Consider the following 25,270-nt stretch of genomic DNA (forward strand, 5'->3'; position numbering starts at 1 on the left):
CTTTTCTCTGGCAAGTCCGCATCGTATATGTGGAGGATGCTTAAAAAATCAATTGCACAGAGTACCAGAGAGATATGTTCCTGTTAGATGGAAGGACAAGGATGGAAATATAAGGGAACCTTGGATGTCCGGAGGAGTGATAAATTTAGTCGAGAAGAAGAAGGAAAATTATGTAAAGTTTTGGAAGTTAAGATCAAACGAAGCACATGAGGAGTATAAGGAAGCCAGAAAAGAATGAAAGAAGGGAATTAGGAAAGTCGGGGGGGGGGGGGGGCAAGAAAAGTCCTTGGCAAGTACATAGAACATAGAACAGTACAGCACAGAACAGGCCCTGTGGCCCACACTATTGTACCGACCCTTAAACTCTGCCTCCCATATATCCCCCCCACCTTAAATTCCTCCATCTACCTGTCTAGTAGTCTCTAGTAGGATTAAGGTGAATCCCAGCCTTTCTATACATACATTAAGAGTGAAAGGGTAACTAGGGAGAGGGTGGAACCACTCAAGGATAAAGAGGGGAGCATCAGCTTGGATGTAGAGGATAATGAGTGAGGTACTTAATGAGTACTGTGGTTTAGTATTTACCAAGGAAAATGATATGGAGGACCAGAAGATCAGTGCTGAGTCTATAAATATGTTTGGGCATTTATAAGTCAAGGAGGAGTGAGTATTGGGCCTCTTAATGAGTATTAAGTACAAGGATAAGTCCCCAGTGTCTGATGGGATTTACCCCACGTTATTGAAGGAGGAAAGAGATGAGATTGTTGGGCCCTTGACCAGTATCTTCATGTCCTCTCTAGCCACAGGTGAAATTCTGCAGGACTCAGGAGTGGCTGAAGTTGTACCTCTATCTAAGAAGGGAACAAGGAAAAATCCTGGGAACTATAGACTGGTCAGTTGTAAGGAAATTGCCTGAGAAAATGATTAGGGATAGGAAACATGAGAAACTGGCATGGAGTTCAAATGGCCTGAGTAGGGAGAGGCAGCATGGCTTGTGTGGGGCAGGTTGGTCTTACCAACTTGATTGAGTTTTTTTGACAAGGTGACAAGAGATTTTGCCTTTTAGCAAGGCACTTGATAAAGTCCCTAATGGGAGGCTAATCCAGAAGATTAAGATACGTGGTGAATTGGATCAGAAATGGCTTGCACATAGAAGACAGAGGGGAGTGGTTGAAGGCATTTATTCGAGCCAGAGCTCAGTAATTAGTTGAGTTCTGTAGGGATCTGTGCTGGGACTTCTGCTGGTTATAATGTATATAAATTCTGTTTATAATGTATATAAATTCTGTTTATAATGTATATAAATTCTCTAACTTCTGTGAGAGGGAATAGGTTCAAGGGGGATGCGAGGATTAAGTTTTATACTCTGAGAGTGGTGGATGCCTGGAATGTACTGCCTGGTGTGTTGTAAAGGGAAATACATCAGAGGCTTCTAAGAGACATTAGGCACATGGGTATAAGGAAAATAGAGAGGTTAGTGTTTGGGTGGTTTTTGATTTGTTTTTTAGATGGTCCTGCACAACGTTGTCTGAAGTCCTGATCCCATGCTGTAATCTTCTATGTTCTTTATTCTATGTACCTATCAAAATTTCTCTTAAATATTGAAATCAATCCTGCATTCAGCACTTCCACTGGCAGCTTGTTCCACATTCTCATCACACTCAGATTGAAGAAGCTCCCCTTCATGTTCCCCTTTAACATTTCACCTTTCACACTTAACCCATGATTTCTAGATCTTGCCTCATCCAACCTCAGTGGAAAAAGCCTGCTTTCATTTACCCTGTTTATAGCACTTGTAATTTTGTGTACCTTTACTAAATCTTCCTCATTCTCCTACTCTCTAGGGAGTCGTCCTAACCTATTCAACCTTTCTCTACAACGCAGATCCTCAAGGCCCAGCAACATTATTCTAATTTTTCTCTGTACACTTCCAATCTTACTGATATTTTCCTGTAGGATAGATGACAGACTGAACATAATACTCCAAATTAGACCTTACCAACATCTTATGCAACTTCAATATAACATTCCAACACCTGTACTGAATACTTTGATTAACATGCCAGTTGCGTCAATGTGCCATCTTTTGACTACAGGAAGACAGTACAATTAGTTTGTTTGAAAAAAAATTGTAAATGGAAGGTTTGAAATAATGTATTTGGATGAGATGAAAGAAACAGGAGAATATTGAGGGGTGTGGAGAAACAGTGTTTCTCTGTAATAAGATTAAAGGGTCAAAATGACAATTGCAAAGGATTACAGGATATTTCTTGTTTTATGCTGGAACTGTTTAGCTAGGCAATAACTTGAGAGTACTACTTGAAGTCCTGGCCACATTATGGAAAGATATGATTTTCCTGCAGAGGATGTAGAGGAGAATAATGCTGAAGTTGCCAGAGCTGAAAATTATGCGGTAAAGAATAGATTGGCCAAGGTTGTTCTCCTTGGAACAGAAAGGCTGAAGGGAAATTTTTCTGAACTACATAAAAAAATATGGTCCTAGATGGTAGAAGTAGGAAACATCTTTTCTTCTGTTCGTAAAGGAGTAAGCATGACATAGATTTAAAGTTATAGCTGGAAGGATTAGAGAGGAGATAAGCTTAAGTATTCATCCCAGGATGGCTGGAGAATGACACATTGCTTGAAAGGGTGTTGTAGGAATATCATCTTTATTAAAAATGTCAAGACCAGTAACTTGAAAATTCAGCCATTTGAGATGTTTGCCTAAGTTTCATATGGAAGGTAGATTTATTTTTAAATTTATTTCTTGTAGAGTACTGTGGCACAACTGGTGGAGTATTGTTTCACATCTCCAATGAGCCAGGTTCCATCCTCAGTTCATTTGGAGTTCAAACTCCCATGTAAGCTTACTATCAAAATACATATAGGTCCCTATTTACAACCCTGAGATTAATCTTTTGCAGGCATACTCAGTAAATCCACAATAGAATAATAACCATAACAGAATCAATGAAAGACCGCACCTACTTGGGCATTCAGCCGGTGGGCAAGAGACAACAGATTGCAAATACAAAATGAAGGAAATACTAATAATAATAATAACAATAATAATAAACAATAAATATGAGGAACATGAGATGAAGAATCCTTAACAGTGAGTTCATAGATTGAGGGAACATTTTAATAAAGGGGCAAGTGGAGGGCTTTATCCATGGTGGACTGGTTGTATCCACTACTTTTTGTAAGACTTTCTGCTTAAGGACCTTGGTGTTTCCGTACCAGGCTGTGATGCAGCCAGTCAATATACTCTCCCCTTCACATTTATAGAGGTTTGTCAAGGTTTTAGATGTTATGCCGAATATTCGCAAAGCTGCAGTGCTATCTTTGTAATTATATTTACATGTTAATTCCAGGACAAGTCCTCCAAAATCATAACACTGAGGAATTCAAAGTAGCTGATCCTCTCCATCTTTAATCCTCTGATGTGCACTGGCTCATGGACATCTGGTTTCCTTCTCCTGACGTCAATAATCAGTTCCTTGGTCTTGGTGACATTGTGTAAGATGTCATAACGGCACCAGTCAGCCAGGTTTTCAAACTCCCTTCTATATGCTGACTCATCAGCACCTTTGATTCAGCTATAACGGTGAGGTCATGAGCAAACTTGGATATGGCATTGGAGCTGCGCTGAGCCACACAGTCATGAGTGTAAAGTGAGAAGAGCAGGGATTCTGAAGATGTCATTGCCAATCTGAGCTGACTGGGGTCAGGAAATCCAGTTGCACCAGTAAGTATTGAGGCCAAGGTCTGAGAGCTTATTGGTTAGTTTCAAGGGGGTGATGGTATTGAATGCTGAACTGTAGCCGATAAAGAGCACCTTTGCTGTCCAGAAGTTCCAGGGTTGAGTGAAAAGCCAATGAGGTAGCATCTATTGTGGACCTGTTGCTCTGGTAGGCAAACTGGAACAAATCCAAGTAGCTGCGCAAGCAGGAGTTGACGGGTTTCTGACTTCCCGAGGGAGAGGTTAAAGATCTCTGAGTCTGCATGTGCTGGGATTTTGTGGGTTTCCTCCCACATCCCAAAGGCAGGTTGGTGGGTTAGTTGGCCACTGTAAGTCGCCTCAAGTGGAATCGGGAGTGGGGGGAATGGAGCAGAATTCACGTAAATGGGTGTTTGATAGTTTGCATAGAAGGCCCGAATCTGTGTCACGTCTGAGTTATGTGATGTGTAATTCCAGACCCCGACCTGTAATTCCCAGTGATGTAAGGTCAGGTAGGTTTGCAGATGAACGAACATTCGTACATTTACTACGGCTTATTATTTCATTCGCTGATGAAATGAGCGACATTCTGGACGTCTATGTAAAGCACTGACGTCAGTTTCGTTAGGAATTAATTATTTATTTCCGAACAAAGGCGCACACCGAACAGTGCAGCGACGGGAGAGTGTGTGCTTCCAGCGGCGCTTGGAAGCTACGGTTCGACGCCGGGACGTGGAGTAAATTTTCGAGGAGGGAAGTGACGCTGCTAAGCCCGGCTTCAGGAGCGAGCAGGGAACATACCGGGGGCTGACGAGAAGTAGGACCGGCAGTACTCTTATTTCCTGCAACGGGAATATATATAGATGTAAATGGAACCCCTTCACAGAGAGGACAAGCCGAATCCCCTGACAACGGCAAATATATTCTCCACTGTGTTCTTCTGGTGAGTCTGAGCTTCCACCGACACAACTTCCTTTTGCTGATTTGTGATAAATACCGTACTATTTTCTGCTTATGAACGATCATGATTTTGGTGGCGTAGAAATTTTATGTGGAGCGATGTAAATGCCACTCCGCTTGCGGCGGCTTTTGGTTTTAAATGATAGGCCAGGAGTCAGTTTATTGTTGTTCGCGGTGTGGGATATAATGCCCAGAATTTACATTCCCTTGTACTGCGCTCGAGTGTATACCTTCGGCACATTGCCATGGGTAGTAAATGCACTACGAAAAGATCCAACGCGCCACGTGTTGGTGATTGTTATTCGGAGGATAAGTTGTTGACCTGCCCCGACCTGGGATGAGAACAGTTTTACCGGCTCTTTGGACAGGAACGTTTAGAGGGGTGTGGGTTAAACTCTGGTGAATGACGCTAACCGAGATGGGAACCTTGGTCGGCATGGACCAGCTGGAAACGCATAGCACACGTGAAAGGGTTGCTCTTGCATCTAATCTTCCCCCTTCTCGCTTGTATTACTGGAGTAAATAAGAACGGTGTGGACAGATGCTAGTTTCCGTTGTCCATAGTTGAAGTATTGTTAATTTATTAAGCTGTTATAAACCAGTCACATTTTAAAGTTTTAACACCTGTAAATCGGATGCTGCAAAACAAATTGCCTTTGTCACGGCAATCGAATCACGTGGGGATTGTAGAGCAACACATTATTTCTCTTTAAAGGTAAAGAAGCAACCAAAGTTGCCTTACTAATAGATGTTTTTTTTTACAGCAGATAGAAGCTAAAGTATTCCAAGGGAATCGGGATCAGAGCAATTGTTTTTAAAATAAATAGTCTGCATTATTGACGTGAAACTGGGAGCACAAGCTACAATTTCTAAATTTGCAGATGGCCACATTTGGTAGTATTGTGAGCTGTACAGAGAAAGGGATAAGTTGCAGAAAAATACAAAATTGACAAAGATTTGGCAGATGAAATTCAAGGCAGAGCCTTCTGTATGTGATGGGTTCTGTGAGGGCCAAAAAAAAACTGTTCTAGAAGGGGAACAGGAGCAGAGGCTCCTTGCGCAAGCCAAAGTTCAGAATTTTATCAATAATTGCAGAAAGCAAAAATGAATCACACTGAACCTTAATAACAGGTTTGCTGCCAACTGGAATGTTGTGTACATTTCCGGTCACTAATTTATTGGAAAGGAAGTGCAAGCATTAGAGGGGATCCACCTAAGATGTACACTGGGCTGAAGGGTTGATTAGGGAGGCAATTAAACTCAGCATTTAGTGAAAGTTTTTCAACATCTACCCTGTCATACTATTTTAGAATGTAATCCCATTCCTCTAAAGAATATATAGCTTGTTCAGAATCTTGATAAAACAATCTTCGACCCTGGATTTGGTCTGGTGGTACTCCATTGCCTCCAGTGTCAATGTCTCCTCTCTTGGGCAAGGGGAAGTCATGCCCTCGACAACACTATGTACACTTCTAACAAAACGGCCTTATTTCTAAACTACAACCCTTTTCTATGCAAGACTATTTGCCAATTCCTTTATTTCTGGGGGTTGGGGGAATGAAGTAGAATGAATGTAGGGTTAAGCTAAATGGATGGTTGCTTGTTGCCAACTCTGTGGGCTTTTGTACTGTCTGTGACCACAGCTCTTGCTCAATTTATGAAATAGAGCACTTAGACCTACCCACACTGTTCTGTAAACTGCCCAATCAGATGATAATTTGTTTAGTCTATGACAAAATATGACACTTTCCCCATATTAAACTCCATTTGCCAAGTTTTCACTCAGTTCCTATATCCTGTTGCAGAATTATGTCCTTCTAACCTGAAAAATACTAATTTGTTAAAACTGCTGTAATGACCAATTTTCTACAACTTACAATACCACTTTTGAGCATTTTCACTATGTACCTTTTAATCTTTGAAATTTGGATTTGTGTATAAAAAAATTAGAAGTGCGTAATCATGGGATAAGAAATACAGAACTTATTGATAGTTATATAGTTCCATTTAATATCACAGAAGTGTATGCAATATATTTGAAAGTTTTGTTCTTTGCAGACATTCACAAAATCAGAAGGTACCCCAAAGAATGAGTGACAGTAAAAGCATTAGAACCCCAAAGCTCCCCCACTCCTCCTCCTGTGCACAAACTGCAGCCAAAGCACTGATCTTCCCCGCCCCAAAAAAGCATCAGCACCTTCCACCCACCAAGCAAGCAATAGCAAAGCCCCCAATAAAGACCATAATCTGCAGTACAACAAAAACAAATCATTCACTTGACCATTGGACATGCCACAGACTCTGTCCCTAATAAAGGTAAGAAGAGGTGTCCCCTTTCACAGCGAGAAGGGAGACGTAACAAAATAACTCACTGATTTAAGGTGTTGAAAATCGGTTGCTCCATTTTTTTTTTCTCTTGAGTGCTCTGCCCGGAGAATCGGCAATCGTCTCTAAGCCATGAGAGAGGGAGAGGGAACAATTCGCCGAGTACAGAGCCTCCGACAGCTGATCCGCTGTTCCCGATGTTCTGTTCTCTCCCACGACACTTCTGTCAGCAGCACCGACTCAGAATCAGCCCTTCTCCAGGGCCGCAAGACCTGGGGATTTCGAAGGCGTGCTCACCTTTTTGGGATACTGGAAAGCGGCTGGTGGTGAGGCCCTAGAGCAGGTCCAAAGCCCGAGTGTAATGCCAAGACAGGGTCTTCAACAGAACCCATCCGCCCTGAAAAGGAGAGTCATCAAAAGCAGAAATTAAACTTTTGGTTGATGAACAGGAAGGACTCACAATCTAGTGCTATCGTACTCCGCCTCTGCCTACGTCTCTCAAAACCTGCCACTGCTGAGTTCATAGTGACAGAAAAAAGATCCTCCAGCCTACTGAGTCTGTGCTGACTAAAGGACATCCATTTACAACAATTTCCCTGTGCCCCCTCAGATTCTACGACTCACTTGTACATCAATGGCAGCTTACGGTGGCCAATTAACCTATCAATTGCAGGTCCTTGCCTTGTGGGATGAAGCTAGTGTATTTAAGGGCTACTCAGACGGAATGTACAAACTCCATACAGATAACCTCCCAAGCTTTGGAATGACTTGGGTTGCTTAACCTGAAAGAGATTCTGCTAGCTGTGCCACTGTAGTTTTTGCAGACTTGTGCTCACTGAGTTTACACTGATTCATTTAATGATTGTTCTGTTGAATTTTCAAAATAGAAATTTGTAAATACTGTTTTTATAAAGTGGTAATGAAGTTTTGAAGAGGTATGTCAAACTAAGATACATTACTCTATAGCAATTCCTCAGGTGAAATTTATTAGTGAACAAACGAAGAAATTTTCAGCATTTTGCTAGTGTATTCTTGTGGGTTGTGTGGTGAGCTATTTGTTGTAGACAAATCAAAGTTGAAGAATGCCTCAACTATAAACATTTCTTTATGGTTATGGAGGTTTCCTTGCCAATACAAATTATATTACAATGTTAGATGTTTAACTTCATATTCCAAGCCAACAGGTTATGTGATTATCTATTGTCATCACTCATTGGTGTTGCAAAATACAGTATCCATCAGCAGAAAACTTTGGCCAAACTGTTGTTAAGTTTCTGAATCATATTATTTAATGATTATGGAAAATGGGTGACACTGACACACATGGAAGTTTAGTAGACTGTATGGTTATACATTAGCACAAAGTTCACGAGTGTTCAATGTGATTTTATACACAATTTATTTGATAAAACAATCTTTAAGAAAAGTTAATTCTAATTGAAGAATTCTTATTTAGAATCAAAATTAGGATTTGGTTTAAATAATTTATATTGATCACACATAAGGGCCTTCTAAATTGGTGGGGGTGGGCTTGTCTTGATGTTTAGACTCTTTATCCCAAAGCAGTTTTTCTCCTTGGGATATAATTAACCACATCGACAGTGACACAATCTTGTTCACACCATCCCCCATCCCTACTCCATTCTGTTTACAAAGCACAGAATTGTTAAAGTATGTTTTTGACATTAAGTATAAGAAGTTAAAGTTAAATTAGGCCTCTGTGGAATAGTGAGCATACACTGCATGCTAAATTGAGCAGTGTTCAGAGGTAAACCTATGTCAATGTCAGACCTCTCAAAGGCAAATCTGACAGTGCCTTACAGGTATTGATTTTATTTTTATTGAAACATACTAATTATTTTGACTTGCGGAATACTGCTGTCACAAAAACAGCATACTTCTCGACATTCATCAGCGATAATAATCTGATTGTAAAACATAGGGCTGCCCTATGCTGGCACTGGTACTTTGGCTTCAGAAAATCAGGATTGCTTTGATAGTGACCAGAAAAGAGCTTGTGCTTCCCACCTTTGCCTAATTTTTTTTTTGGGCTGCACAGGCGCACTAAATGTTGGTGTTTGAGGCCTACCGAATATAAAAAAGAGCTGAGTCAGGGAAAATATGGTGTTTTCTTGGCAGCTCATTTGGCAGGAGAGGGAGTGTCTATGTCAGAGCCCAACAGAAGTCAGGAGAGAGAGTATAGAAGGAGTAGATTCAGGCAAGGCCGGTCCTTTTGGCTGTACAGGCACAGTGAGTGTAGGTGTTAGAGGCCGAAACTCAGCTGTAGATAAAAGGAAGGTAGGATCAAGATGAGTGGCCGTTGTTTGAATGTGTCACTGAGACAGTGGGAAGGCTTTGGCTTAACAGGTGGAAGTACAGTTAAGAAAAGGTTGTCTTTTTTTAATATAGTCAGGATGGAAATCTCCTCCTGTTTGATGTGGGAATTCAGGATATCTGACGGTTTCCCTGATGACTACACCTGTGGGAAGTGCACTCAACCTCGGCTCCTACCTGACCAGGTAAAGGAGTTGAAGCTGTGTTTGGTTGCACTAAGAATCATTCGGGAGGCTGAAGATGAAGAGGTACAGGCTTTGGATAGTAGATGGGTGTCCCACCAGCAGAGATAGGGAACGAATAAGTCTGTGTGGATTCCCCTGTGGCCATTCCCCTCAGCAACAAGTCTACCTCTTTGGGTACTGTGGGGGGATAGAATGACCCATTAGATGACGGCAGCAGTAGCCAGGCTGGTGGCACTCTGACCAGCTCTGGGGCTCAGCAGGGAAGGGCAAAGTTAGGCACTGCAGTAATCGGGGCCTTGATGGTTAGGCGGACAGAAGGAAGATTCTGTAGCCGCAAAAGAGTCACCAGGGTTGTGGGTTGTCTCCTGGTTGTGAAGGTTCGTGATGCATCAGAGAGGTTGCAGGATATCCTCAAAGGGGAGGAGGAGCAGCCAGAGGTTGTGGCACATCTTGGCATCAATGACATTGGCAGAAAAGGGGAAGAGGTCCTACGTAGTGAGTGTGTAGAGTTAGGAAGGAGGCTGAAGAGAAGGAGCCCCCCCCCCCCTCGGCTGTAATCTCTGGATTACTCCCAGTGCCACGGGCTAATGTAGGTACGAATGGAATGACAGCACAGATGAATGAGTGGCTGTGGAGATGTTTCAGGGGAAGGGTTGGAGATCATCGGAACACTTTCTGGGGAAGAAGTGACCTATTAAAGAGGACAAGTTGCACCTGAACTGGAGGGGATCCATATAATGGCTGGGAGGATGGTGGATGCTACTGGTCCGTGAGAGTTTAAACTAGTTTTGCAGGGGGCTGGGAACCAGAGCCTCAGGTCAGTAAGGGAAGGATCAGAGTAGAAGGTAGATGTCAGGGAAAGCATTGAAAGGCAAAATCGAAATAACAGTTATGCTGGGTTGGATATTTTGAAGTGTGTGTATTTTAATGTTATGCATATTGTGATGAACTTGGAGCATGGATCAGTACATGGAACTGTGATGTTGTAGCCACTACTGAAACTTGTTTGAGAGAGGGCTAGGATTGGGTGATTAATGTACCAGGCTTTCTGAGCTTTAGAAAAGATGGCAAAGGAGGTAAAAGAAAGGGGGGGAACCACTAATCAGGGACAATATCACAGCCACACTCAGGAGACATAATGGAGACGTCAGACTCTGAGTCCATTTGGGTAGAACTCAGGAATAGAAAGGGTGCAATCACTCTGATGGGTTTGTACTGCTGACACCCAAATAACCACTGGGACATTGAGGAACAGATATGTAATCTGCTTAAGGAAATGTGTTGTGGGGGATTTCAACTTCCCTAATAGGGGTTTTAATGGGGCAGAATTTGTTAAGTGTGTCCTGGAAGGTTTCTTAAATCAATATATAGAAGGTCCTACAAGAGGAGGGATTATATTGGACCTGGTGTTGGGTAATGAGCCTAGCCAGGTGACAGACGTTTTGATAGGTGAACAGTAAGGGACAAGTCACCACAACACCTTAACTTTCAGGGTAACTATAGATAAAATGGGTACGATCCTTGTGGGAGTTTTCAATTGGAGTAGGATGAATTATGACGGCTTAGGCTGGAACCAAGTTGAGTTAATTGGGAGCACCTTTACTCTGGCAAGTCCGTATCAGACATGTGGAAGGTGTTTAAAGATCAGTTGCACAGAGCCCAGGAGAGGTATGTTCCTGTTAGAGAGAAGGATGGAGATGGAAAGGTAAGATGACCTTAGATGGCCAGAGAGGTGATGAAGATGAGGTCAAGAAGAAGAAAAGAATCTGCAGCTTTGGAAGTTAGGATCAAACGAAACACATGAGTATAAAGAAGCAAGAAAAGAATGAAAATAGGGAATTAGGAAAGCGGGGGGGGGGGGGCATGAAAAGTCCTTGACAGATAGGATTAAGGTGAATCCCAAGGCATTCTGTACATTAAGAGCAAGAGGATAACGAGGGAGAGGGTGGAATCATTCAAGGATAAAGAGGGGAACATCTGCTTGGATGTAGAGGATAATGAGTGAGGTACTTAATGAGTACTGTGGTTTAGTATTTACCAGGGAAAAGGATACGGAGGGCCAGGAGGTCAGTGCTGAGTGTATCAATATATTAGGGCATAGGTGTCAAACTCAAGGCCCGTGGGCCATATCCGGCCCGGCGTACAATTATATCCGGCTCGCGAGATCATTTTAGATGGATCTATTATTTTAATTATTAATGGCCTGGCGATATGAAGCCTATGATTGTAAGTTAATACCAATCATAAAAATAATGCTTGCTTAGCAGTCTTCTTCATAAGAAACGGAATTTGTGAAGTGAAACACTTTGTAGTTATAGCAGAGACTGAGACACATGAGAACAGGCTGAAAAAACGGAGGCAATGAAAGCTGCGTTCGCATGCGCCCGACTGATCCGGCCTGCATGAAGCTGCATTTTGCCCAATCCGGCCCGTGACCTAAAATAAGTTTGACGCCCCTGCGTTAGGGTGTTTACCAACTTGATTAAATTTTTTGACGAGGTGACTCAAGAGACTGATGAGAGTAGAGCAGTGAATGTTGTCTACGTGGAGTTTAGTAAGGCAATTGAAGAATTCTCTTATGGGAGGCTAATCGAGAAGATTAAGATACATGGGATCTGTGGTGAATTGGCTGTTTGGATTCAGAACTGGAGTGAAGACAGAGGGTAGTGGTTGAAGGGACTTATTCAAGCTGGAGGTCTGTAATTAGAGGTGGTCTGCAATGATCTGTGCTGGGACCTCTGCTATTTGTGATGTAAATGGATGGCTGTTAAATTTGCGGTTGTTACCCAGAATGGTGGAGTTGTGGACAGTGTGAAAGACTGGCAAAGAATACAGCACAATATAGATCAGTTGCAGATGTGAGCAAAAAGTGGCAGATGGAGTTTAACCCAGATAAATGTGAGGTGTTGCACCTTAGGACAAATGCAAAGACAGTACGCTGTTACTGGTAAGATCCTTAACATTGTTGCTGGGCAGAGAGATCTTGGGATCCATGTTTATAGCTCCTTGAAAGTGGCTACACAGGTCAATAGGGTGGTTCAGAAGGCTTATGGAAGGCTTGATTTTATTAGTTGGGGCATAGAGTTCAAAAGTCAGGAGGTTATGTTGCAACTTCACAAAACTCTGGTTAGGCCACATCTGGGGTATTGCATACAGTTCTGGCCACTCCACTGTAAGAAGGATGTTGAGATTTTGGAGATGGCGCAGAAGAGGTTTACCAGGATGCTGCCTGGTTCAGAGGGCATGTACTATCATGAGAGGCTGGATAAACTTGGGTTGTTTTCTCTGGAGTGTCAGAGGCTGAAGGGAGATCTGACAGAGGCTTATGAGATTGAGGGGCATGGATAGAGTGGACAGGGCATATCTATTTCCCAGGATTAAAATGTCTAATGCCAGAGGGCACGTATTGATGACGAAGGGCTAGGATCAAAAGGGATGTGGGGGGTAAGTTTTTACTCGTAGTGGTGGATGCCTGGAATGCGCTGCCTGGTACCGTGGTAGAGGCAAATACATTCAAGGCTTTTAAGAGACATTTGGATAGGCACATGGATGTCAGGAAGGTGGGCATGGTGTAGGTAGGAGGGATTAGTATTTGGGTGTTTTTAGCTGGTTCAGCATTACATTGTGGGCCAAATGGCCTGACCCTATGCTGCTTTGTTCTGTTAGACACCTCAGACTTCAATCCACAAAACCCAAAGGGGAAGCAAGCTACATTTAATTCCTGGGGATCACCTGGAGCATGACATTACACTGTTCGGTAGTTCCATTTTAAAATCAGAAAATGTATGCAATACAGGCAGTCCCCAGGTTATGAATGAGTTCTTTTCCTGAGTCTGTCTTTAAGTCGGATTTGTACATAACTCAGAACAAGTACGTCTGGTATTATTTAGCGTCAGTTAGTCAAACGTTTGTCTTGGTATATAGTGTATATTTTACCTTTCTATGCCTATAAAACACTTAAGAAACATGTATTCCTGTAATTAAACCACTGTGTTGCTTAGTAATAATTGTAGCTTTCATCGGGGCAGGGCCTTTCACATGCTCCATTATTCTCACTTTATCCTTTAAAATTGTTCCGATCATTGACCAACTGTAGCCTAACGCTTTTCCAACGACCGATGACGTTTCACCTCTTTCCAAACGCTTTATTATTTCCACTTTATTTTCAATCGTGATCACTTCCCGTCAATGGAACAGAAACACTGCGGGCGGTGGGTCCCGAGCTCCGCCAGCTCCTGAGGTCTGCTGGGTCCTAAGGACCACCGCACTGAATTCCCCGGGTCCTAAAGTCCCCCACACTAAGACAGGTTAAGTGGGACAAGTGGGGGCTGTGCTGGGTTTGGGCTGTATTTGATCCTCCACAATATTCCGTGTGGGAATTTAAACTGCAGGTGGCAGTGTTGTTTCTTTTGAGGTCAAGTTTCGAGCTTGACATCAACCCGGCACGGATGGTACAGGAGTCACTGGATCGACATCAACCCGGCATGCTCGGGAGCGGTCTTTCACTGGATCGAACTCAGGAACCTCTGTTCCCCAGCCCGGCACTGATCTCACTGCGCCACCAGCCGACTGGAACGGGTGGGGTGTGGTTAGGGTGAATCTTCCTAAGAAAAATTTAAGCCAAATACAAAGTTAAACACTCAACACAGTGTCAACGGTAACGACTTAAAATGGCGGATGGCATTGCACTCCGACTTAAAATGGTGGACGGCGTTCTGCTTCCTCGGTTCATAAGTACGAGTTGTCCGTAAGTCGGACGATCGTAACTCGGGGACTACCTGTATACAACCTGAAGTTCTTACTCTCCGCAGACATCCTCAAAACAAAGGAAACCCCTTCCAAAGGATGAATGACAGAAAGAAGATGCAGGAACTCCAAAGCCCCCTGCTCCCCTCCCACACGCAAGCAGCACTAACCCTCCCCTTCCCCCAAATTATTCTAGCCTTAAAGCATTAGCATTTCCACCACCCACCATGCGAACAACAGCAAAGCCCCCAAAGCAAGACCATGGTCTGCAGTCCATCAAAAACTGTTGACTCCAGCATTTTGACATCCCACAGGCTCTTGCTTACTAACAAAGGAGAGAGAGAGAGAGAGACGGGGAGACAACAGTCATTATTTTGATGTTGCAGTTGATCTGAATCTTTGCTTTTTTAAAAAAAAAATTGAGTTCCCTGACTTGAATCAGCAAATTGATTACCGAGTACCGAGCCCTCTTACATCCACTCTCACTGGCTTCCATGTCCCAGCTCCGGTTACGCTTCAGTATGCGACGCGGGTGAGAATTCTTGTCCACGGGGCTGTGCAGGCTGCTGCAAATTATCCCTGGTGAGGAGCTGATGGCAAAAAGAACCAAAAGAGTTAATGAACATGTGCGAAAGCAAGTTTGCTGGGGATTACAGAGAGGAAGTCAGTTGGAAGTTGGGGGGGAGGGGAGAAACAAGTACAGCAGCAGGTGATAGATAAACCAGGAAAGATTCAGATTCAGTTTATTGTCATTTAGAAACCACAAATGCAATGTAGTTTAAAAAATGAGACAACATTCCTCCAGAATGATATCACAAAAGCATATGACAAAACAGACTACACCAGAAAATCCATATAACATTTGGCAATCCCCAATCCAGAGGCCGGAGAGGCTGCTGCGTATTAATATTTTGCTACCGTCTAGCACGTTCCCCGGAAAGGAGCTCCAAAGCCACCAGACAAAAACAAGACCAAAAACTAAAGCTACAATACCTGCCCAAAATCACATAATTACAACATACAGTTACAACAGTGCAAACAATAGCATAATTGATTAAAAAAAACAGACTATGGGCACAATAAAAATAGTCCAAGATGTTAAAGGACTGTAAGTTCAAAAGAAATCACCACAGTTCCCACAAGTCCCCAGGGTCCCAACAGACTCGCCATCCCATGCCAGTGGCAGAAAGGAATACCCCCACTATGGACTTCCAAGGCGCCGCCCGACTCAGCCTCGCAGACGCAGCACACAATGGAAGCTCCATCAAAACCAGCCTCGCAGACGCAGCACACACGAAAAGCGACCTGAGTCAGACGAACCTCCGAGCCGACGACCATCCCCTCGGGCACAGCTTCTCCAAGCATCATCCTCTGCCGAGCGTATTCAGACAGCCCTGCCAACGGCCATCAGCAACGCGACCCCGAGGACTGGGGGCCTGTTCTTCCCAGCAGAGTCCTGGACCTCACAGCAGCAGCAGCAATGAAGAAGGTCTTCCTGGAATTCCTGGAAAAGAGGGAGGGATTGAGGAAATAAAGAGCTGGGAATTTGCTGAAAGAGATAAAGGGCTGGGGGGCAGAGTTTTGGGCTGAGATCTTCAGCAGGACTGGAGGATCAACCACCATAAACATTTACACCCTTTACAATATGCTGTGATTTTGAACATTTTGCAAGATGTACATAGTAACATCCTTTGGACAAATGTTAATAATGGGATGAATTTGCTCACAGCAAGTTATGTGTGACCAACTTATGATGGCAGAATATAGTATTAATGGTAAGACTTGGCAGTATGGAGGATCAGAGGGATCTTGGGGTCCGAATTAATAGGACACTCAAAAGTTGCTGCGCAGGTTGACTCTGTGGTTAAGAAGGCATACTGTGCATTGGCCTTCATCAACCGTGGGACTGAGTTTAAGAGCTGAGAGGTAATGTTGCAGCTATATAGGACCCTGGTCAGACCCCACTTGGAGTACTGTGCTCAGTTCTGGTCACCCCACTACAGGAGGGATGTGGAAATGGTAGAAAGGGTGCAGAGGATGTTGCCTGGATTGGGGAGCGTACCTTCTGAGAATAGGTTGAGTGAACTCGGCCTTTTCTCCTTGGAGCAGCAGAGGATGAGAGGTGACCTGATAGATGTGTATAAGATAATTAGAGGCGTGGATAGTCAGAGGTTTTTTTCCCAGGGCTGAAGTGGCTAGCATGAGAGGACATAGTTTTAAGGTGCTTGGAAGTAGGTACAGAGGGAATGTCTCACCTCGCTGTCTTCCACTTCCCCATGCAATTCAGGACGTGCAGGCTATTTGGTTAGGAGATTGTATCACTGTGGAAGAAACTTGGTTCATATGCAGTGAAATGATGTGTTAGATAAATCAAGCAAATGTTTATTTTATACTGTGCTGCCTGATGACAATAAAGGATTGTTTTTTTGCTTCAGGTTCCAGCAGTTACAAATACTTGTGTGTTGCCAAGGGATTGTTTTTGTTCTGAGTAATGAGGGAAGAATGTATGAAACAACTGTTGGATTAATAGATAATGAACAAATAGAATGTGTCCTTGGGAGCAACTACTTTTCAGCTCTGAAGTTCTGGTGCGACCCCATAGGACGAAACAGGGCTGGCTGAATAATATAAGCTCAAGGAGGAGTCTGGGTGTGTCAGGTGCACATATTGAGGAATGAATGCCGATGCCCATCATCGTTTAATTGCCTCATAACTTCCAGCTACTCCAGTTTCCTTGCATCACATGTGGTTTGATGGGTTAATTTGCTGCTGTGAATTGCCTCTAGGGTGTAGGTGAGTTGTTTAGTCTGGGAAGAAAATCTATAAAAAATGGATTGATGCAGTACTGGGTGGTTGCTAGCTGTCATAGACGTGTATTGAAAGACCTGTTTCCGTAGTGTATCTCCTTATAACTCAATGACTAGAGGCAAAGCTCTTAAAGGTCCATAAATAATCTTGAAGTGCAAATTATATCAAAGCGCCTGCTGAAGCCATCTTGTACAAGGTTGGTTAACGTGTAATACAATTGTAATTGTTGGACTTAATCTCTGAAATAGGCAGAAAGTCGTAATCTCTGTACTCTCAGGGCTTGTATGGAGCATACTTTGAAATGAGTGGTCCTTCTCTCCTGATGGGAGAAAGATCTATCCATAATTTATCTGTTCGACCTTTAATACTGATTCCTGTGAATCATTCTTTTTGCACTGCATCATTTTGCATAATCACCTCTGAGTAGATGTGGATAAAGGACATTGCTTAGTTGAGCAGTGCTAATAATGAATGCAAGTGAGGAAACTCATCACACATTTCATATAATAAGGTGGCAAAAGCTGCAGTTTAAAATTTTCCTTATCATAACTTTGTATTACTTTCTAAAATTTGCTTTCGAGTCATAGCAGTCTTTGCGTCAGATTTTAGAGAATTAATGGTTATAAAAATTGAGTCACCAAATTTGACAGCATGAAAAGTGGTTAAGAATAACAGTCAGAGCACGTAATCCTGTTGGCAATTAGGTCTAAGATGATTGTATAAGCAATCAAGTAAGATTATTAACTTTCTGAAGTTCAAAGTGAATTTATTATCAAAGTATACCCTATCCTTAATATATGCGTCTTCAGACTATGTGGATTCACAGTTATGCGAGGAACCTATTTCTACCAACATCTCCTTACATACGCCCAAAACTCAGTTTTGCGAGGAGCACCGCTTTCCTGCCAGCACAAGTCATGTGCTCACGCCTCACAGTCTCACTGTTGGGATGAGAAGCACTGCTTTCCTGCCAATACAAGTCAGGTGTGTGCACCTCACAGTCTCACTGTTGGGATGAGAAGCACTGCTTTCCTGCCAATACAAGTCATGTGCTCACGCCTCACAGTCTCACTGTTGGGATGAGAAGCACTGCTTTCCTGCCAATACAAGTCAGGTGTGCGCACCTCACAGTCTCACTCCTGCCAGTCTCGCGTTGGTTTTGGCAAGGTGTAGATGTGCGATCTTGCGCTCTTAAACTTTTGAGTTTTTATCTACAGTGCAGTGATTTTGTGCTTGAAATATTTAACGATGCCTCCCAAGCGTCTGATGTCAGTTCCTGGGCCATCAGCCAAGCGGCATAGAACTGCTTTAACACTTGGGGAATAAAAAGTTGGAAATTATAAACAGGGCGGCGTTAGGTAAAAGTACACAGTTCTGGCATGCTACTGCTGGGAACAGAAACTTGTTTTTAAAGTTCTTTTGTTGCTTGACAATGCGCCAGCCCATCCTAAACATTTGGACAACATTCATCTTAACATAACAGTGCGTCTCCTGCTGCCTAACACAACATCGCTGATTCAGCCACTTGACCAAGGTGTGATCCACATTCAGGGTGTACTTTTTTTACGGCGAGCTATCTCTCAGATGCTGCAAGCAACAGATGATTTTGAAAATCCCGGGAGTTTACCAACGGTGAGGGAATGGTGGAAATCGGAACACTTGGCACAAATGGCGATGGACGTGGACCCAAGTTTAGAACGGAGTCAGCATTCCAGTCACTCCCTGCCTTCTTCCACTCCTTCCTTACAAGAAAATTTATGCTGAAAAACAAAATGCTGCCAAGCAAACAACCCTCACCACTTTCTTCAAACTGGTGTCATCTCCTGCTGCCATTCTGTGAGTCTTCCTTCACCCCTTGCTGTGCTCGATGATCCCTTATCCATGTAAAGCTGCCCGACACCACAACAGCCACTCATCTCCCAGAGCGAACACACCTGCCACTGTTAATGACTACTGTATACCTTACTATGTTAACTTTCTATGATTTATTACATTGACTATTACCTTAAATTGATGAAATACAATATGAATGTTGCCTTGTGGTACTGCTTTTGTGTCGTATTGGTATGAAAATGTGAATAAATTACAGATAAAACATACTTAGGGAGCCTTCTGGAATGCATCCCTATTTTCTCCATTTAAATAATTATTCACATTATGCATTTTCATACTATGCGTCACCTGCGTGGAACGTATCCCTTGCATATAATGAGGATAGGGTGTACATGTATGTCACCGTATACAACCCCGCAATTCATTTTCTTATCGGCATTCTCAGTAACTACAAGGAACGTAACAGGATCAATGAAAGGCTGCAGTCACTAGGACGGGCAAACAACTAAAGTGCACAGTGCAACACACTGTGCAATCACAAAAGAAAGGAGGAAAAAAAGCAATAAATATGAGGACATGAAATTAAGAGTCCTTTAAAGTGGGTCCATAGGTTTTGGGAACAGTTCAGTGATGAGGTGAGTGAAGTTATCCCCACTGTTTCAAGAGCCTGATGGTTGAGGGATAATAACTGTTTCTGAACCTGGTAGTGTGGATCCTGAGGCTCCTGTACCAGCACCTTGATTGCAGCAGTAAGATGAGAACATGACCTAAGTTGTGGGGAGTCCTTATGATGGATGCTACTTCCCTGCAACATCTTTCTGTACAGATGAGCTCACTGGTGGAGGGAGCTTGGCCTGTGATGGACTGTGCTGTATCTACTATTTATATTTATTTTTTTTCTTGTAGGATTTTCTGTTCAAGGGCATTGGTGTTTCCTGTCAATATACTCTCCACCACACATCAAATTTTTAGATATGGTGCCGAATCTTCACAACCTTCTAAGGAAGTAGAGGTGCTGAGTGCTTTCTTCGCAATTATACCTGCATGTTGGGTCCAGGACAGATCCTTTGAAATGGTAACATTGAGGAATTTAAAGCTCACCCTCTCCACCTCTGATGAATACTGGCTCCTGGATCTCAGGTTTCCTCCTGAACTCAGCAGTCAGCTCCTCGGTCTTGCTGATGTTGAGAGGCTGTTGTGGCATCATTCAGCCAGATTTTCCATCCCCCTTCTATATACTGAAGCTTTAACAGTAATATCGAAAAGCTGAAAAAAGTGGCAAAAATATGTATTCAAACAACAGCAAACAGACAAGCCTGTGCAATCTGTCTCTATATTTGCTGGCATCAGTTGACCTAGCTGCTTGTATCACGTTCCAAACTGTTTTCTCTCAAATATTGATTCTGGATGTATGCTCAGACCTGGCTTGCAATTCTTGTTGATGTACCCTAAAAAACCAATGTGGGGCTAGCAGAGCTGCTACCTCACTGTGCCAAAGGCATGGCTTGACCTTGGATGCTGTCAATGTGGAGTTTGTGCATTATTAACCATATAACCATCACAGCACGGAAACAGGCCATCTCGGCCCTCCTAGTCCGTGCTGAACTCTTAATCTCACCTAGTCCCACCTACCTGCACTCAGCCCATAACCCTCCACTCCTTTCTTGTCCATATACCTATCCAATTTACCTTAAATGACACAACTGAACTGGCCTCTACTACTTCTACAGGAAGCTCATTCCACACAGCTATCACTCTCTGAGTAAAGAAATACCCCCTCGTGTTTCCCTTAAACTTCTGCTCCCTAACTCTCAAATCATGTCCTCTCGTTTGAATCTCCCCTACTCTCAATGGAAATAGCCTATTCACGTCAACTCTATCTATCCCTCTCAAAATTTTAAATACCCCTCTCAACCTTCTATGCTCCAATGAATAGAGACCTAACTTGTTCAACCTTTCTCTGTAACTTAAGTGCTGAAACCCAGGTAACATCCTAGTAAATCGTCTCTGCACTCTCTAATTTATTGATATCTTTCCTATAATTCGGTGACCAGAACTGTACACAATATTCCAAATTTGGCCTTACCAATGCCTTGTACAATTTTAACATTACATCCCAACTTCTGTACTCAGTGCTCTGATTTATAAAGGCCAGCGTTCCAAAAGCCTTCTTCACCACCCTATCTACATGAGACTCCACCTTCAGGGAACTATGCACTGTTATTCCTAGATCTCTCTGTTCCACTGCATTCCTCAATGCCCTACCATTTACCCTGTATGTTCTATTTGGATTATTCCTGCCAAAATGTAGAACCTCGCACTTCTCAGCATTAAACTCCATCTGCCAACGTTCAGCCCATTCTTCTAACCGGCATAAATCTCCCTGCAAACTTTGAAAACCCACCTCATTATCCACAACACCTCCTACCTTAGTATCATCGGCATACTTACTAATCCAATTTACCACCCCATCATCCAGATCATTTATGTATATTACAAACAACATTGGGCCCAAAACAGATCCCTGAGGCACCCCGCTAGTCACTGGCCTCCATCCCGATAAACAATTATCCACCACTACTCTCTGGCATCTCCCATCTAGCCACTGTTGAATCCATTTTATTACTCCAGCATTAATACCTAATGACTAACCTTCCATGTGGAACTTTGTCAAAGGCCTTGCTGAAGTCCATATAGACTACATCCACTGCCTTACCCTCGTCAACATTCGTCGTAACTTCTTCAAAAAATTCAATAAGGTTTGTCAAACATGACCTTCCACACACAAATCCATGCTGGCTACTCCTAATCAGATCCTGTCTATCCAGATAATTATTAATACTATCTCTAAGAATACTTTCCATTAATTTACCCACCACTGATGTCAAACTGACAGGTCTATAATTACTAGGCTTACTTCTAGAACCCTTTTTAAACAATGGAACCACATGAGCAATACGCCAATCCTCCGGCATAATCCCCGTTTCTAATGACATCTTAAAGATCTCCGTCAGAGCTCCTGCTATTTCTACACAAACTTCCCTCAAGGGCCTGGGGAATATCCTGTCAGGACCCGGAGATTTATCCACTTTTAAATTTCTTAAAAGCGCCAGTACTCCCACCTCTTTAATTGTCATAGGTTCCATAACTTCCTTACTTGTTTCCCACACCTTACACAATTCAATATCCTTCTCCTTAGTGAATACCGAAGAGAAGAAATCGTTCAAAATCTCTCCCATCTCCCTTGGCTCCACACATAGCTAACCACTCTGATTCTCTAAGGGGCCAATTTTATCCCTCACTATCCTCTTGCTTTTAATATAACTGTAGAAACCTTTCGGATTTACTTTCACCTTCTTTGCCAAACCAACCTCGTATCTTCTTTTAGCTTTTCTAATCTCTTTCTTAAGATTCCTTTTACATTCTTTATATTCCTCGAGCAATTCCTTTACTCCATGCTGCCTATATCTATTGTAGACATCCCTCTTTTTCCGAACCAAATTTCTAATATCCCTTGAAAACCATGGTGCTTTCAAATCTTTAACCTTTCCTTTCAACCTAACAGGAACATAAAGATTCTGTACCCTCATAATTTCACCCTTAAATGACCTCCATTTCTCTATTACATCCTTCCCATAAAACAACTTGACCCAATCCACTCTCTCTAAATCCCTTCTCATCTCCTCAAAGGTAGCCTTTCTCCAATCAAAAATCTCAACTCTAGGTCCAGTCCTGTCCTTCTCCATAATTATATTGAAGCTAATGCTATTGTGATCACTGGACCCGAAGTGCTCCCCAACACATACATCTGTCAGCTGACCTATCACATTCCCTAACAGGAGATCCAACACTGCCCCATCTCTAGTTGGTACTTCTATGTATTGTTGCAAAAAACTATCACAAACTCTAAACCATCTAGCCCTTTTACAGAATGAGCTTCCCAGTCTACGTGTGGAAAATTAAAATCTCCCACAATCACCACCTTGTGTTTACTACAAATAATACTACAAATACAAATTCCTGTGTCTTTTTTCTCTCTGGGTGCTCCAGTTTCTTCCTGCTTCCCATGGATGAGCAGGTTGGGTGGTTAATTGGCCACTTAAAGCTAAGCCTAGTGTATCAGCAACTGGTTGAATCTTGGAGGTGGGGGAGGGTGGGGTTGGAATTGCTTTTTTAAAATGCTCAATGGAGGAAACAGACCCTTCCGGCCCAACGAGCCTGTGCTGCCCAATTACTTCCACATGATCAATTAACCTGCTAACATGTACGTCTTTTGAATGGGGGAGAAAACCAGAGCATCTGTAAGAAAGTCAAGGGTCGTAGGGAGAACGTAGAAGATCCTTATGGACTGCGGTGGGCATTGAACTTGTGTCACTAACACTATAACAGTTATGCTAACAACTATGCTACCATGCCGCTCCCGCATAGGTAAGAAATTAGGAATTATTTTGATTAAAAAGTATTTAATCCATAGTGACTTGGCCATTTGGATTCAGAATTGGCTTGACCTTGGAAAACAGGTGGGAAGATCAAATACTCATCTTAGCTACTAATGAAGTACAACGATACGTCCATAATCAATGCCCTGGAAATTACCAAGCAACAGTTAACCGCTCTGGCTACCAAACCACAGAGGTAGACTAAGGATGCAGAGGCCAAGTGAATAACTATGCTCATCTCCAAAGACCAAGAGAAAGAATTCACACAGTTGCAGAGCAGCGGCGTGTCAGTCCCTGTTTACTCTCCATCATCAGACACCCATCCTAACTTTTTTCTGGTTTAAGAAGGCTAAGCCGCTTGATATTCATAACTTAAGGTATTTTAAGCTTGAGATTCTTTTGAGTGTATCTTAGTGAGTTTCTAATTACAGTATTTACTATGTGAGATTGGAGTGACTCAGGATCTCAACACTTTGTTCGACTAGTTTCATGGTGGACCTGTTAATAAATCCTGACACCCTGTTGAACACTCTTGAAGAATTGCCTTATTATTATGAATTTCAGATGAGATTTCAAATTGATTTTATTTCAAAACACCCATTGCATATTTTTCTGAGGGCTTTAGGCACATACTTAGTGCTGGATTAACATTGAAAGAGATTCATTGTTCAAATTGTTCTTGCTATTAATGGTTTTGTGGTATTCAGAAATTGCCAACAGGGTTTGTTCATAAGATTAGTGACTATACGTCAAAGGCAATTTGTGGGTGAGAGTGGATCTTGTAAGAGTTTAGTGTCACTCTAGATGTTTATTTCCACTATATGTTTTACTAAACCATTGATCTTTGATCTATTACTATTTTAATACAATTGCTTTATAATTTAAAATTGAACAGTTTAAAATACATGTAATAAATAATTTGAATTATCTTTTTATTTTTCAACTGATAGTTGGCTCAATCCACTGTTCAAAATTGGTTATAAAAGGAGACTAGAAGAAAATGACCTGTACAAAGTTCTTCCTGAAGATGGATCTGAGAGGTTGGGAAAAGAACTACAGAGGTAAATAATAGTAGTATTTCCTGTTCCTTTAGATTACATAATGTATATGAAGCATCCATGTAGTTATCAAACTCTCGAGCTTTTTTTGGGCTTGTGGATCTTGCTGGCTAGGTCAGCAATTATTGTCCGACCCTAGCTCCCTTTGAAGTGCTAGAGAAGTCCAGATAAGTAACTGTAGTGCATTTGGGCAGTGGTGTACACTGTAGCCATAGTGCATGGAGTATAGTGTGTGTTTAGGTGAGGATTGATAACAAATCAAGTGAGTTGCTTTGGCTTGAAGGGTGTGGTGCATCAGAGGCATCAAAGCCAATTGGCAGTATCCCTTCATGGTCCTGATTTGTATTTTGTTGGTTATGGGAAGTTTTCTGAGCATGACGAAGTGAGTCATTTTCCATAGATCCGTCTCTGGTGTGCCCTTCAAGCCACAGTACTTGTATTTCTGAGCAATGCGCTGCCCCAGCACATTGACAGTGAGGAATGACGAGGAAAGGTGTTGGACTCATCAACACATACAAACAAGCTGGATGAACTCAGCAGGTTGGGCAGCATCCGTTGAAAGGAGCAGTCAACGTTTCAGGCCCTTTGTCAGGACTGAATAAGGAGGGGACAGGGGTCCTCTAAAGAAGGTAGGGGGGGAGGATGGAAGGTGCCAGGTGGAAAACCAATCAGAGGAAAGATCAAGGAGTGCGGGAGGGGAAGCAGGGAGGGGATAGGCTGGAGAGGTGAAAAAGGAATGCAAGGGGAAAGCACTATGGGTAGTAGAAGAAGGCAGAATCGTGAGAGAGGTGATAGGCAGCTAGAAGAAGAGGCAGAGTGAAAGTGGGATGGTGGAAGGGAGAGGGAAGGAATTACCAGAAG

The 25,270-nt window shown here is 42.7% G+C and overlaps 1 protein-coding gene and 1 long non-coding RNA gene across 7 annotated transcripts in view; one reads left to right on the forward strand and one right to left on the reverse strand.

Moving 5' to 3' along the window:
- LOC132394334 (uncharacterized) overlaps positions 1–8,392 on the reverse strand; it is a 35,157-nt gene extending 26,765 nt beyond the window's left edge. For both annotated transcript variants that reach the window (XR_009512277.1, XR_009512276.1), the window contains exon 1: positions 7,054–8,392. This is a non-coding gene — a long non-coding RNA (uncharacterized LOC132394334). The remainder of the gene's footprint in view (positions 1–7,053) is intronic.
- abcc4 (ATP-binding cassette, sub-family C (CFTR/MRP), member 4) overlaps positions 3,942–25,270 on the forward strand; it is a 268,298-nt gene continuing 246,969 nt past the window's right edge. Inside the window, exons 1-3 of one of the 5 annotated variants that reach the window (XM_059970351.1) lie at positions 3,942–4,049; positions 4,377–4,664; positions 24,302–24,412. In XM_059970351.1, the coding sequence (XP_059826334.1) occupies positions 4,591–4,664; positions 24,302–24,412 (185 nt within the window). In that variant the 5' untranslated portion in view covers positions 3,942–4,049; positions 4,377–4,590. Of the gene's footprint in view, positions 4,050–4,084; positions 4,234–4,376; positions 4,665–16,999; positions 17,065–24,301; positions 24,413–25,270 lie in introns of those variants that run through there. The other 4 variants (XM_059970354.1, XM_059970350.1, XM_059970353.1 and 1 more) reach the window with 4 other exon arrangements.

The sequence above is a fragment of the Hypanus sabinus genome, chromosome 5 (assembly GCF_030144855.1).
Source record: "Hypanus sabinus isolate sHypSab1 chromosome 5, sHypSab1.hap1, whole genome shotgun sequence".
Classification (NCBI taxonomy): domain Eukaryota; kingdom Metazoa; phylum Chordata; class Chondrichthyes; order Myliobatiformes; family Dasyatidae; genus Hypanus; species Hypanus sabinus.